The 14,731-nt window shown below is 52.8% G+C and overlaps 5 protein-coding genes across 5 annotated transcripts; 2 read left to right on the forward strand and 3 right to left on the reverse strand.

Annotated features, from left to right (window-relative positions):
- Positions 1-376: 376 nt before the first annotated feature.
- On the reverse strand, positions 377-3,450 carry LAESUDRAFT_746824 (uncharacterized protein; the record flags this gene model as incomplete). Its single annotated transcript, XM_040911439.1, has 2 exons — positions 377-2,869; positions 2,917-3,450. 2 exons carry the CDS (start codon positions 3,448-3,450, stop codon positions 377-379), a joined length of 3,027 nt encoding a protein of 1,008 aa, XP_040769765.1.
- A 1,593-nt stretch (positions 3,451-5,043) lies between these two features.
- On the forward strand, positions 5,044-6,832 carry LAESUDRAFT_640692 (adenine nucleotide alpha hydrolases-like protein; the record flags this gene model as incomplete). Its single annotated transcript, XM_040903615.1, has 8 exons — positions 5,044-5,828; positions 5,888-5,922; positions 5,976-6,034; positions 6,093-6,213; positions 6,269-6,335; positions 6,396-6,432; positions 6,486-6,506; positions 6,560-6,832. 8 exons carry the CDS (start codon positions 5,044-5,046, stop codon positions 6,830-6,832), a joined length of 1,398 nt encoding a protein of 465 aa, XP_040769766.1.
- A 479-nt stretch (positions 6,833-7,311) lies between these two features.
- On the reverse strand, positions 7,312-10,367 carry LAESUDRAFT_808990 (Pet127-domain-containing protein; the record flags this gene model as incomplete). The annotated part of the gene is made up of 13 exons (XM_040914109.1): positions 9,955-10,367; positions 9,861-9,902; positions 9,686-9,787; positions 9,567-9,633; positions 9,380-9,512; positions 9,183-9,329; positions 8,996-9,121; positions 8,814-8,939; positions 8,632-8,754; positions 8,483-8,580; positions 8,226-8,427; positions 7,983-8,160; positions 7,312-7,919 (listed from the first exon to the last, which is right to left on the reverse strand). Exons 1-13 carry the CDS (start codon positions 10,310-10,312, stop codon positions 7,312-7,314), a joined length of 2,310 nt encoding a protein of 769 aa, XP_040769767.1. The 5' UTR covers positions 10,313-10,367.
- Positions 10,368-10,565: 198 nt separating this feature from the next.
- Positions 10,566-12,185, forward strand: LAESUDRAFT_776620 (P-loop containing nucleoside triphosphate hydrolase protein; the record flags this gene model as incomplete). Its single annotated transcript, XM_040913833.1, has 11 exons — positions 10,566-10,606; positions 10,676-10,721; positions 10,780-10,824; positions 10,886-10,973; positions 11,032-11,089; positions 11,148-11,169; positions 11,221-11,301; positions 11,357-11,415; positions 11,466-11,499; positions 11,630-11,655; positions 11,706-12,185. 11 exons carry the CDS (start codon positions 10,566-10,568, stop codon positions 11,743-11,745), a joined length of 540 nt encoding a protein of 179 aa, XP_040769768.1. The 3' UTR covers positions 11,746-12,185.
- On the reverse strand, positions 11,841-13,038 carry LAESUDRAFT_754628 (adhesion regulating molecule; the record flags this gene model as incomplete). Its single annotated transcript, XM_040911911.1, has 6 exons — positions 11,841-12,184; positions 12,236-12,348; positions 12,399-12,583; positions 12,636-12,647; positions 12,704-12,808; positions 12,874-13,038. The coding sequence occupies 6 exons, from the start codon at positions 13,036-13,038 to the stop codon at positions 11,841-11,843; spliced, it is 924 nt and encodes a 307-aa protein (XP_040769769.1).
- Between the last annotated feature and the right edge of the window lie 1,693 nt (positions 13,039-14,731).

Raw genomic sequence — 14,731 nt, forward strand, 5'->3', positions numbered from 1 at the left:
AAGCAGCTCTGCACATCTTCCGCCCATCTTAGCATGCAGGTACATCTGTAATATAGATTAGTATAGCAGACATTGGAATGCCGCAAGGCTGGTTGAACTGGCTATCGTGTTGAATGTATATCCCGGATGAAACGTTCTGACACTTATCTCGCGGCGGACATCTCACTCCGAGCTGTCGCATTTACCATGATCGCCTTCAGACGCTCTTGAAGCAGAGACATGGGGTGTTGAATATTTTACGAATTTCCTCTGGGTTTTGTGGCGCATCTAAGGCGTCTCTTCTAAAAGTACAGGTAGTAGAATGCAAAAAAAAATAGATCTAGCTCATCTATGGGCACCTATCATATCGTACAAACACATCCTCGTTAACGGCTCGTTAGCCGCATTCAGTTAAAGGAAACTCAGCCACTTGTGGGCCTCTAGACTTGTTCTTTGGATGCATCTTCAGGAGTTGAGCGAGAGGCGCCTCCTTTCTCTTGCTCGTCGCCGGACGCGAACTCTTGTCCGACTGAACTGCAAAAGATGTCTTGGATTTCCCAACGCGAGGATTGATCAGGCCTGAAGGCGCATTGATAGGTCCGAAGAGGATCGCGCCTTCCGAGATTTCCACGTTCGACGCATGCATGCCAAGGTCCGACATGTCGCTCTCGTCCAGATCATGCCGCATCCATCCAGGTGTCTCGAGGTCCTTCAGGATGAGCGGAGGCTCGAACGGCGTCCCTTGTAGCCCCGGAACGCGCACCTTCGCCACGCGATTGGTGATGTCCTTGAACGGAGCCGCAGGCGTCGCTCGACCCATCTTCCGCCGAAGTTCCTCGGTCAGCCTCGTGAAAGAAGCAGCCCTGCTACCGCGACCACCGTGAGCCACGGTATCATCGACCTTGGCCCTCTCGCGCTCGATGATGTGTGTCCGTTGATTGTGCGCACCGACTCGAGTGAGGCATGCTGCGGCTGACTCCGTCTTGACTTTGTCAGCCCTGCTTGCGCGAGGAAGCTTGTTCTCGAAGATAGCCACTTGTTCTTTCAAGTGCGCGACAGTGTTCTCGAGGCCGTCCACCTTCATTCGATGGCTCTCCTTGCACATCCGTAGCTCCGCTCGGGCCTCATCCAGCGCCTCGTCCGACGCACGTTTCAACTTGATGATCGCTTCTTTGCGATATTCAAGAAGCTTGATAGCCAGCCGCTGCTCCTGACGCTCTTTCTCTGCCGAAGCGAGCTTGTTCTCCAACTGCGCGATCTGCTGCCGCGCTTCGACGTGCTGCTGATGCTGCTGCGTCTTCGCCGCAGCCAACTTCCTCTTCAGTCTATGCACTTGCTCCTTGAGCTCGACCTCCGCCTGAAGCTGTGACTCTTGCGCGCAGAGTTTGCTGATCTGCTCGTGGGCAGATTTCACTTCGTCTTCCAGCTTCTTGACCTGGTCCCTGAATGTTGTCTCGCGCTCATGATGCTCCGCGCATGCTGCCGACAGCGAACTCTCGAGTTCCTTGACCCGGTCTTGTAGAGTGCGCCTCTCGTCCTCGCGTCCAAAACACTGTGTCTCCGAGTTCGCCTCCAAAAAGTCAACTTGTTGAACGAGAGTACCGTTAACAGCCTTTAGCTCGTCAACCTCGCGACTCTTCTGCTCCAGCTTGGCGGCAAGATCCTCAGCAGTGGCATCTCCACGCTTGGTAGAAAGCTTCAGGGCCCTGCATGCGAGCTTGTATTGGCGGCAGTTCCTGTCTGCGTCGGCCAGCGCGGCTTGAGAGAGGCGAAGACGAGATTCGTGATCTTCTAATCTTTCGCTCAGCTCCCGAATTCGGCGAGTCTTAGGGGTAACGCCGGTCCCTTGCACGAGTTCGTTCCGCTCCTCGTTCTCATCCTGCGAAACGTTTCCCTTGGTTCCTTGCTTCTTGACTTCGGTGTTGGCTCCATCGTTCTCCTTGCGAAAAGCGAAAGCCATAACTACAGCGCGGTCCTTGAGGTCTGCCACCTCCTTTTGCAGGCAGCGGACGTGCGCTTCGAGCCCCATCTTGATGGTGTTCTTGATGGTCTCGGCACACAGAAGGTCGCTATGGGCGTTAGCAAGGTCGTTCGAGCATGCATTTAGCGCACGCTTCAGCTCGTCCCCCTTCGTCTTGAAATCATCCTCCTTCGCGGCACCATCCAGTCGAAGGGCGAACACCTTGTGCAACAGGTTCTCCCTCTGAAGTTGAAGACGGTCTATATGAGCCTTGTACCGTTCTACGTCCTCCTTGTGCCTGGCGGATGCGTCATCGCGCTCCTTGAGCAGCTGATCCCGGTGTTCGATCGTCTTGCGGTGCGCTAAACGTTCCTCCTGGAGCTCCGCGATCTTGCGATCTTGAACATAGCGTTGTTCCTCTGCCTTCAAAACCACACCTTGGAAGTTCGGGAGCGTCACCGAAAGCTCTTCGATGCGGGCATCCCGCACTTTCGCGTCCTGAGTCGTCCGCTCCGAGTCACCATGGACGACCGTCAACGACTCGTTCGAGTAGGCCAGTCGCGCCTCTGCTCTGGTGGACCAGACATCCCTGGTGTTGATGACGGGAATTGTGCGGGGAGTGGAGAAACAAATGATGTTTTCCGGAGTGGAAGTCAGGCAAGTGTGTATCTTGGCCAGCTGCAGACCACCGTCGGCGAAGGGGTTTTCCACCTTCGAAATGTCTTGACGCGCCTCTGCTAGCAACGTTGTCAAGTCTGAAACGATGGTGCTGCCTTCGGATAAGTCAGCATCGGAAGATCCACCATGTTCGACGACTCGGAGCACCGTTGGTTCTTGCACATCATGCACAGAGTCTAGAAGGGACAGACATTCGACACTGTTTGCTTCATCCTCTTCTTCATTCTTCCCTTTCTTTGTTTGCGATTGAGACTATAAAACTTTGAGCTAGCAGTATATGGAGATACGTCAACACATACCAGCGTGATGTCTGTTGATCGTGTAAAGATGCTAGTACCCGAAGTCGCCCAACATTGCCAAGCAGGGAATCGGAGCACAGCATGTACCAGCAAGACAAGCAACAACCCAGATACCAACAGAGCAGTCAGCTGTAGGGTTATGAATGTCTTCGATGGCGGTCCATAAATGTCGTCCAGGGTGGCTTTGCAGACGGAGACAATCCACGCAGCATTGAGACCATGAAGGACAGCCCGCACAGAATGGACAATTCTTGCGGGAATGAGCGAGATCCAGCGGCAGAGGACAGGTCCGACTGGTGGCACGGTCGTCCGAGGGAATCTGCCTGACTGAATTCGAACACGGCGCAGCCGTGTAATGACCTTGAGCACAAGAGCAGCCAGAAGCAGCGCCGGTCCATAGGCTAGTCCTGGAGCGAGGTGTACCCGAGTGTCGATGTCGTCCAGCGTAGAGACTAGAACCCCGAGGTGGCCAGGAGTCCTACCGGACGACAAGAAGAGCGCGAGAGTAAGATTGTTGTTGTTCAGGTTCTGCATGAGGTAGTCGATGGGAAAGGGGATGATGGAGACAAAGGGGGATTTATACCTCTGGAGGCTGACATGCCAGGCTCGTCAGCCTCCAGGCCCGATTAAAATGATTCAACCAAGTGTCATTAGGGCATCAGTTCGAGCTACAGTCCAAGATATCTGCTTTAGTAGCCTCATACGGTTTCACCAATCCATAGGCGCAGGATTCGCCTCGAAACAGAGGGCAGAAGGTCGGATTACGATGGAGCATTTTAGAATCGATCGGGCGGCAAGAGCTGTCCAGTAGCGTAAATCACGTGATCGCGTTGCACATTGCGTTCCGGTGTGCTCCGCACTTAAGTGATTGTGGCGCATGGCGTCGGTGCACACCAGCATCATCTCAATTTGCGGGGATTTTGGGCGACGAAGAAAATTGCAGGCGAATCAAAATACGATATTTCGAGCTGCATCATCAGGCGGATGATCCAGCCCGATACGATGGACTAGTTACTGACTTGGGAGATCTGGACCTCCTTGGGGCCCAGTCCACGGCCAAGTGATCGTCACTGAAAGTTCCTCGTATGAATGGTCCCTGAGACTCAATACCTAGCTTTCACTAGCTTTCATGTGAATCGTTGCGGTTGAGGCTTCGTTGGATTAGTTTAATGAGTTGATCATGTTCCGTGTTTAGTAGAGTGAGAGGAGCGATTGAATGGACAGAAGCAAAAGTGACTGAAATCACCGCCTCCGGGCCAGCTAAAGCCTGTAACGCCGAGTACGGACAAGCATAAGTACTGCTCACTCTATCACCACCTTCCCCACACCTCTCCCCCGCATTCTGAACCTGCGACCCAACCTTTCGCTCTGTGCAACGCAAATGGCTTCGGCTGAAAAGATAGATCAACTACTCGGCCTCGGAATACCAGAGAAGACGGCGAGATTCGCGCTCGAGGTGAACCGATTCTCCCAGGGTCAATTCCATTCGCGTTCTCACACATGCATCACAGAACAAGGGGGGAAACGTGCAGGAAGCTGCTAAATATGTATGTGTTCGTCTTCCTTTATCGTCTAGAGCGTTCTTTCGCTGCCTGCCGCTGAGCTTGGCAACGACTACCCGCGCTCATCTCACGCTACATGTCCCATCAAACACCGTGCTAATTGACATCGTTGCATTCGCACAGGTTTTGTCTGGAGAAGCCGAGGTGAGCCTTTCCACATCTTTCCATCGCCCTTCCATCAGCACCCTCTCCCATGACCGACATTCCGCGCAAACGATCGTACTGGAAGACCAAGTACGGGTCTGCATCGAGGGATTCCACTCTGCCGTCGCCACGTGAAGGCAAGCAGCTGGATTACCCCCTGAGTAGTGCAACCTCATCGGCGTCCAGCTCGACTGTTACCTTGCCCTTTCAGCGATCCAACTCGGTCTCCTCAGTCTCCTCTTCCATCCCATCACGCCCTGGCACCCCTATCGGTGCCCCGAAACGTATCAATTCCTGCAATGTGCTGACCAAGGACGACGCTGATTCACAGAATGCCCTCTCTCTCACGGCTTCAAACATTCCGACGACCTGCAAGGCTGCCGAGCCCACCGCTCGCGCAAGTAGCGGCTCGTTCTCAAGAATGTCGCTCAGCTCGATGATGGGCGGGTTGTCATCGCTCTCTCTGAGTCGCAGCGGGAACGACGACAAAGAGCGAGGGCGCTCCGAGAAGAAGGATAGCAGGTCGAATGCGTTCCGCTCTAGCTCCTTCTCGGGTTCGAGTGACGCGCAGGATGGCCTAAGCGCACGCACTCGTAGCCAGTCACCGTTCCGTCTGCGCCGCGGCCGAACACGCGACACGTCGCCCGTCGTTGAGGCTCTGTCTGTTTCTGATGCCGAGTCTGACACCGAAGTGTCACATATTCGCCCACGCAACGCATTCTCACTTTCTGCGACATCTGATGACGAGTCCGCGGATGAAGAAGCGGAGGATGACGAGGGATCAGAGGAGTCCTGGAGCGACGACGACCAGCTTGACCCCGTCACGGAACGCAACACCGAGCGCAACGCGCTGATACCTGCTGATCTCACCGACCACGACACTGTCGACGTGCCCGACCCGCTTGGCGAGGGTGTTAATGTTGTCGTGCCGCCGGAACCCTACTTCCCCAGTACGTTGAACTCAAGCACACATGGTCCACGCAGGCGCAAGTCGGTGAGGCCCGACCCGTTGCATTTCCAGACTTCGCGGCCGGTGTTCCAGCGCGACCGTTGTACGATCACGATCACCCATGGCGATCCTGCACGTGTTTTGGAGGAGACTGGACGCAAACCCAAGCGCTATGTGCTTGCGAGCGATCTGAGTGACGAGAGTCGTTACGCGCTCGAGTGGGGTATCGGCACTGTACTGCGAGACGGTGACGAGATGTGCGTATTAAAATCATTATCCCACATGCCATACAGATACTGAATGAGTGAGTGATTAGGTTGATTGTAACGGTCATTGAGAACGAAAGCAAGAGTACGTCTTTCCGCAATATCACGACCCCCTATAACCTGATGAAATCATGATAGTCGACCCTTTGATACCCAACCCCTCGGATCGTGCGACGAAGTTGCGTAGCCAGCAGGAAGTGAGCGTCATGTAGCTCTTTTTTTGCGTTCGTCGCCTCTAACCCTACGTTGCATCAGCGTCAAGCCCTCGCATACATTCTCGTTCGACAGGCCACTAGCCTTCTGCAGCGCACGCGCCTTCATGTTACAGTATCCTGCCAGGCTTGGCATGCGAAGAACAGTCGGCACATGCTTCTCGGTGAGGCGGGGGATTCATGCCTCGGGCCCGTCGCTGACACACTATTACCATGCAGACATTGTTGACTACTATGAGCCCACAATGCTCATTGTAGGTTCCCGAGGTTTGGGCAACCTCAAAGGGTCAGTCTCTCTGGAATCACTTTCGCCATCACAAATTTGATGATCGGTCTGGTTATTCAGGATCTTGCTCGGTTCAACGTCGCACTATCTTATCCAGGTAAGAGGTCATCTACATTGCATAACATTGTTTAACAATCATGTTTCTCTCAGAAATGTTCTGTTCCGGTCATGGTGGGTCTATTCGTTACTGTTTGTGATATCGTCATTCTCATCCGCTGCGATAGGTCGCACGTCGCAGACTCAAGCGTCCCCCGAGGCGCTCTGCACATCTTGCGCCTCATCGTGCTCGTGTCTCGCTTGCACAAGCTGCAGGCGTCGATCGCGTGGCACCCAAGGTGGACCAGGACGTCGCCGAAATGCGAGATCAGATTGAGCGAGAGAACGAGGAGAGCAGGGCGAGGGCTGCGTCAGGCGCGCCTCCCCAGGTCGAGGTCGAGGAGGATCCGGATCTGGAACTCGACGATCAGCTTGGGCGGAAGGTAGCGGGAACCGAATGAACTGGCATGTTAGAAGCAAGGCCTTTATTGTGAATGAATGTCGGACCAACTCGAACGCGTAAAAAACCGTGTTGAACTTAGACATAGTTTGTTTCTTGCCATTTGGGGGTGGTCTAGTAGTGCTCTCCGAACTGTATGACATTCCAAACTTAATCCTATGACGCGGTGTATTCTCCGACTGTAGGATGCTTCAGTAAAGTAGTTGTGTCGCTTAGGGATACTCGTGGTTCCGCAGCATCTCGTGGTACATCAACTGCTGCCCTACGTACTGCGAACCGTGCCGTATGCCGAGCCATTGGTAGGAGAATGATGCTACTCAACGTTTGACGACGGCCTCGACGTACGTGCTCGCGGTGACCATAAAACTTGTCGTATCCACGGACGAAATGCCAGCATGACTTTTGGAAGGTGCATGCACTTAGCTTGTTGGCGCATGCACACAATATCGAGGAGGATATATCCGCTCCAGTCTTGACCCACTAGACGTCAGCCAAGTCGCTACTTTGTGACTGGTCCCGGTGGTCCGCGAAGCCCTCTGACATATACCCCCATATTCCGCCCCATATGGCAGAATGCTCCCTGTCGGCATGTAACGTTGCAGCATCGGAATTCCCGTCGTTATTGACAGAGTTATGAAGTCCAAGGGCTGCCGGGGATGGCTCATCGGCCACATAGTCGGTAAAGACTTGACTGTCTTCGGAATGTGAGCTCTCCGTGACGTTATCTGTCACCCGTGCAGAATAATTGCCCCATATGTCGCCCCATATTGCAGGATGTTCTTCCGCAACTGTCGCAATAGGAGTCATGGTGGAAGGCTCTTGAGGCTCTGGAGTCTCTGGAGCTGAATGAAGCTGCTCTTCGTGCTCCTCTTCCTCTATGAAGTCATTGTGAGAATGCTTTCTGATCCTGGGAGCATTGGCCAAAGGGTCAATATGGGCCAGATCGATATCTTGACTATGCTCGACTCTCTCGTTCAAATTAAGCCCATATTTGTATATGAGCAGCTGCCGGTCGAAAGCGGCACGGCGCTTGGCGCGAACCTCGTTCTGCGAAAGCGACGACTTGGTGATCGAATAGCCGACCGTCCCTGCGGAACAAGATAGGCCCAATTAAGCATTGTAGCGGTAAGCTGCCAAGAACGTATACATACATGTCCGGTCGGTGGACTCAACCGCTGCGGACCCTGAAACCTTCTCCATGTCAAGATAGTTGATGACCTTGACGTCGAGCTGCATCACTGGCTTATCGTCGCCCTCCCAGATCCTTGGCTCGATCCAGATGTGCATCATATGGCCGGATTCTTGAGTCTCCCATGTGCAGTTTATGGACTAAGATGCGCATGATGAATCATCCGTCATGGTCGACAGGGTGTTCAATGGGGGGTTAAACGCACTTTCTCCGGGAAGTAGAGCACAATCTCTTCGAAAATCTTGTTTAGCAGGCCAACGCACTTGATGAAGACGCGTGCGCCCTCAGTGTGGCCGAATAGGCGCATGTCCATCTCCTCGAGAGGAATATACTGGAAGCCGAAGATCTCTGCCGTGTTATGGTATGCGACGAAGACACCATCCATATTGCCTATGCGTGCCTGGAAGCTTCATAGTTCATCAGTTAAATGAATAATGTTACAAATCGAAAGCTCTTACATACCTGTACTTGAGAAAAGCCGAACGTATGAGGTCATAGTACTCCTTCTCGAAACTTTCTCTTGCGCCCTGAACAGTGCGAATCTGATAATCTGCATAAACCTATGGGCCCCATCAGATAAAAAGGTCACTCGTGCGGACATTGTAACTAACCCGCCAATTCTGCAAGTCATACCGGATAGGCATCGCAGCGCGTGTTTTGATGTCGAAGACACCCGTCCCTGGCAGATGCGGGTAATGGCAATCAAGCTGCGCTCGCATCATGAATTTACCGTACTATGCGGAATTATGAGTGAGCAATAGATTCAATGAATGTATTTTTTTCGACAACCCACTTTGGCGTAGCGGTAGGCCGTCTTCTGAGCAGCGTGGTCGAGAGGGAGGGGTACTGGAGTGCCTCTCATGAGTGTTTTGTTGAATTCTTCCAACGGCGTCGTAAAGAACTTCTCGAGCAGAATACCCTAGGATGGACCAATTGTCATTCAGACAATCATACGCATATCATGATGCAACGTACGAGCTGGGAAAGGATCGTCTCGCTCTTTCCGAGACGTGCCGCATCGGAATCGGTCGCGTACACACCATCACGATAACTCAAACTGACAGAGACAGGCATGCGCTGGCCCGGAGTGAAGTTTTTGGGCTGATACATTGATTGCCTTCCATGAACGGATACCTCAGAACGAAGAACACGTCAGACATACCTCTTTCTGGAATGAACCGCTCAGCGCGCTGGTATCGATAGGCTTTTCTCCAGAAAGTAGGAGGTAGATCTGACTCAGCATTCCGGTTAGAGATGATGTCGAGCCTGCAAACGAACATCCATGTCCCCGCGCGTTACGTAGCAGGTCCTATCTGTAGTCAGCGAAGCAGGAAAGATAGCGCCTCCTAAAGGACGCACTTCATCGGAAGAACTGGTCACAAAGCCCTCAACACGCTCAAATGCGAATTTATCAACATCAGGAATGCTCTTCAGCCATGTGGGGTAGTTATAAAACTGCGACCGGGGTTCTTGCAGCCACTGTACTCCGGAACTATGAAGGTAGCTCGTCATAGCTCAGATTACAACATAATGGGCTTTACTATACCTGGTGAGGACCCGATTGAGACCATGCGTCAGCTTAGGGATGGTGTTCAATGAGAGAGGCGCAACGTCTGGGGGATTGTTGAAGACAGCATGATGCATCAGAAGCAGCTGCAGACTGACCTTCCAGTGCACTGCCCTCAAGGTCAGACAGCATGCCCTCTGTATGACGCATGTAGAAGGGCAGTTTTTCCTTTGTCTTCTGGTTCGGTGCTGTGATGGCATCTAATCCGGAGAATAGGGCGCGAGTATCAGAGACCAATACCAAGAAAGATGTAAAGACATGAGAAATACGTGCCGTCCTCGCTTTCGCTTTCAGCTGATACTTCCTCCCGTTTTACTGTCGACAGAGGTATAGCGGCAATTCATTGGAGTGCATTCGGTGTACTCACATTTCGCAACAAGCGAGGCAGCGCTCTGTTTCTCTAGAAATTCCGTGAATGCGTTTCCCGTGCTCTTCTTTTTCTTCGTGCCCTGGCTTCCACCATTCTTCTTGGGAGTTGCCTTCTGCAGCTCCCGGAGAAGGATATCGGCAGTGGATCTGTTACGCGCAAGGTGCTTCGATATGGCCGCTATCCGCCCGGTGGAGCCTCCAATGAGTCGCTCGATGGCCTTGACTATGTCCGCGGGGAGTGGTGTATCGTCGGTCTTCTTAGAATGCTTCTTGGACCTCCAGGACGCGAAACGGAGACCAAGCGCAGGCGATCGTCGAGAGAGAGCACAAAGAGATACATCGAACGCGCGAAGCATCACCTGCGGGCAGGCGTTGCAGGACAAAGGCGCGTCGTGTGATGGGTGTGGCTGGGTGCTGGACGGCAGAGAGGACGTCGAGAAAAACGAGATCTACGGCCAGATCCAGTGATCGAACGACGAGGTGGCACTTCTCAGCGCTTTGTCTCGGCTTCGACTTCACAAGCAACATCTTGCACGCACCCGCAGACCCATTCCGCCCGTCCTGCTGTCCGTTGAGCAAGTGCCGCCTGTGCCTTTTGCTTGCTGATACATGTCATCGGTCTTCTCCTCGTTTCTTCAGTGGCTTAGCGGGTGAGTAGTAGTGGTTGCAGCGCACCTACCGCTTGCTGCGGCGGGCTAAATGCGAACATGCGGTTTCAGGCTCTTCTTCTCTAGCACGGCAGAAATTGCCGTTGTAGGGCTGCAAGTACGAGCGAGAGCTTTTTGGAAGCGAGGATTCCAAACCGTGCTCATGGTTATGTTAGGCGTCAGGGAAGACTTCATTCGTGAATGTAATAGGGTCGGGCCAGGTAGCTACCATGGTTGCCTTTCTCGCAGGAGCGCGTTCGTCCTTAAACGGAACCGCTGCAGTGGAGTGAGGAAGTCGTGCCTACGATTGCATTCAACTTCCGAAAAGTTCGGAAAGGGAACGTCACGCTCAAGATATGGGATGTTGCTGGTACGGGGCTGTTGATAGTCTCGGACGAGTCCTGAGTACCAATCAATGCATACCACAGGACAGCCAAGATACAGATCGATATGGGAACGTTACTGTAACGGAGTGGATGCGATAGTGTGAGTAAAGCCCCCGTTTTTGTCAGCTTGGATCATTTGAAGGTTTTGTCGTCCTCAGGTTTGTAGTAGACTCCGCAGACGTACGTCAAGTATTGTCCTGGAATATCGACTAGTTGCTGAGGGTACTACAGAAAGAAAAGTTTGATATCGTACGATTCGAACTACACCAGCTCCTAGCACAGCCTACCTTGACTGGCGTACCACTTCTCGTGGTGAGTGTACAATGTTCTTCTGTAGGTGGTATAAGATCACTGATTTATATGGTAGCTCGGCAACAAGAACGATCTCGAGGGTCATGCAATTGTGAACGAATTGATCAAGGCCTTGTATGTGTTATATGGGTTTTTTACGCCCCTGAAAGCTGATTTTGCTCCAGGCAACTAGACAAGATACAGAACAGACCGGTGTCGGTGAGTTTCTGAAATCTGAGTTGCGTACAGCATTTTGAATGCCGGTGTCTCGACTGATATTCTAGTGCTACTCGGTATGTGTGTGGTACTGCTCCATTCGTTCGCGCAGCTTTAAGGCTTTCTCTTCCAGTGTTCGATGAAGAGCCAACACAACCTGTGAGTGATGTTCCGGGAAGACAGAGCATGCGTAGCTGATCAGGCCTCAGAGACATCGTACTGCAGTGGTTGGCAGGCCGCAGCCATTGAATGGTGTATACTGGCCTACGGGACATTGTATGTCAATAGATGTACAACATCGTGTAATCATGACTGGGAATGGATGATATTACAGGATCGGTCATCTACTCTGCTGTGTCCATCCTATCTGTATCATCTCCCCCTCCTGACTGCGACTGCGCTTGCTCTTTGATTGCTCGCAGGAATGCCTGTATCCCTGTTCCCGCTTCCTCCGGCAATCCAAGACCCCTCACAAGGCCGCCAAGCAGACCTGTCCGCAATGCCTGGTCGAAATTCCGCAACGCCGCGCGGAACTGCGGCGACGAGATGATCCTGTGGAGCGCTTCTTCTGAAGGAGGCGATGGCAGGTCTGGCGGCAAGTGCGGATAAAGAGACTGCACAAGTTCCGGATGTGAATGGAATAGAGGCATCAGATTCGCGGGGGTAAGGATATCCGTCAGCGACAGCTCTACAAGATTATCAGTCGTAGTCTAGATGGGAATGGCGGAGAGTTACGGACCAGGTTCCATCGTCTGCGTGCCAGGAGTAGCCAACGATGCGAGGATCTGCTGCATCTGCGCTAGCTGTTCGGGCGTAGCGTTGTACGGATTCGAGCTTCCAGAAGACTGGGAGCTACGTGCATCGGTCAGCCGCTAGTCATTGCGTCGAAATGTCCGACGTACGACGGTCCGGCTTGAGATAGATCTGCCTCCGCTGGAGTAGCCACTGTAGGTGCAGACGAGCTGGAAACCTGCGCGTCCTCACCGGGATTATATCCAGGTGCAAACCATATCGGGACAGTCTGCGGATCGGTCAGCAGCCGGTTGACGTTGCTCACAAACTCGACGTCTCTGCTAGGATCGGCATCCTAATTAAGTTGAGATCAGCGATGAGCACAGTCGGAGAAATATATGTGTTACCTGCATCCAGAACTAGGCAAAACGAGGAGCATTAGTATTGAACAGGTTTCCGTTAACGGCGCACTTACAAAATGCCGTTGATTAGAGGATGAGAACTTCAGGACGTATGTTCGGCCCCAGGCGGACTGTTCGACTTTCACAAAGGTCGCGTCCATGGGAAAGAGGATCAGGTCCTGTTGTGGCAATAATTTAATCAATGCAAATTTGAATGGTAGCAGAGTGCGCAGTCAACGCGCACCTCCTCGACTGTGTTTGTACTTCGATTCTTCCAAATGAAATGCAGCAATCCGTCCTCGCCATTCTGCAGTATGATAGCTCCCTTGGTGGGATCTACATCGACAAAGTTCGTGCCTTCCCGCCGGAAGCAGCGTCCAGCTTTGAACGCGATGCGCGGTTCGGTCATGGCGGCGGCGAATATTGAGACTTCGCTGAACGGATCAAGTGAGCTCAAGCTTGATGCTTGAAGTAATAGAATTTATAGAACGCGGGACTTTCGCGGGACGCGTCACCAGCGCGCCTGTCACGCCACAGGGTCCCGTGATCTGCACGGTACGACGCGTCTCGAGCGCTAATCTGGCCTCAAGTCCTGGTCTATCCTGGTGCACTCTCAGGGCCCTCCGGAACGAACTGCCATCGAAGACATCGATGACCCCGCGGCTGATTTCTCTGTTGGTATTTAGGTCACTGCTTGTCTTGGTAGCACACGTTGTGCTCCGGCCCCCTGCTTAGCAGTACTGGGCGATCTCGGCTGCTAGTAACTCTCCACGACTGAAGGATATCACACTAGTACGTTGACGTATTTCCCATGATCTAAAGGCGACTAACGGGAACGAGTCGTTTGTTGAGGCGAACTCGGAGACTCAGCGTCTAGAATACGAGGCCGCGAGTCGCGCTATAGGGTCGGGTGACTGAGCGCGAAGAGATTCGCTGACGACCATTAAGAAACAGGTCAAGGAGCTGGAGGATGAACTGATGTCTGCATTTGAACAGATTACCAAACTCAGCACTCAAGAGACACAGCGCCAGGCCGACGCCGAGTTCGTAGAGCAAGTGAAATAGACCTTAAAGAAAATTGGCGGCAGCAACACCAGTAGCATTTCGAGTCGAGGCAGCAGATCGCGCGAAGGGAATGCAAGCTTGTTGAAACGGAAGACAAGCACTGGGAGCAGCAGCCGGCGATCAAGCGTCTTTACTTGAATGTGTCATTCGTCAAGTTGAGGCGTGCGTCAGATGAGGCGCTGAACGAGGCCCGGGCGAAACTACGAACATGCAAGGATGACCATTAGGCGAAGAAGGACGACCTTAAGAAACTGCTGTCGCATACTTGAGAAAGGTGGCTAGCTTCGAGGACAAGCTCGGTCGCGCACGGCTGACAAAGTCAAAGTCAAGACGGAGTCAGCTGTAGCATGCCTCTCTGGAGTCGATGCGCAGGTCAAGCAGACGCACGTCACTGAGCGCCAGAAGGCCAAGATCGCTGATACCGTGGCTCACAACAATCGTGTTGGGAGGGCTGCTTCCTTCACGAGGCTGACCGAGGAGCTTCAGCAGAAGATGGGTTGAGCAATACCTGCGGCGCCGTTCAAGGACATCCTGAGGTTACAAGGGATGCCGTTCGAGCCTCCGCTCATCGAGACACCTGGGTGAACGCGGTACGATCTGGATGAGAGTGACATGTCCATGCATGCCTCGAACCTGGACATTTCGAAAGGCGTGATCGTCTTGGAGCCTGATCAATCCTTCCGTTGGGGAATTCAAGGCATCTTGTGCGGGCCTGTCGGACAAGAGTTCACGTCCGGCGCCGAGCAAGAGGAACCGAACAGAGCAGAGGTGTCTCAGACAGCTCTCGTTCAGCCATTGACGGCGCATCCGGAGAACAAACCTGAAGGTCCACATGCGGCTGACTTTTATTCGGCTGAATGTAGCTAAAAGCATGCTGAACGGGAATGTGATTGTACTCTAGGATAGACGAGCTAAATCGATCTCTGTATATTGATGTCTCACTATTAGTGCTGTTAGAAAAGACACTATACATGCATCAAACATTTCAGAGGAGCGCATATAATGTTTTTAAAGCCACACACATCCGCTATAATGAT

The sequence above is a fragment of the Laetiporus sulphureus genome (assembly GCF_001632365.1).
Source record: "Laetiporus sulphureus 93-53 unplaced genomic scaffold LAESUscaffold_2, whole genome shotgun sequence".
In the NCBI taxonomy this organism is placed as follows: domain Eukaryota; kingdom Fungi; phylum Basidiomycota; class Agaricomycetes; order Polyporales; family Laetiporaceae; genus Laetiporus; species Laetiporus sulphureus.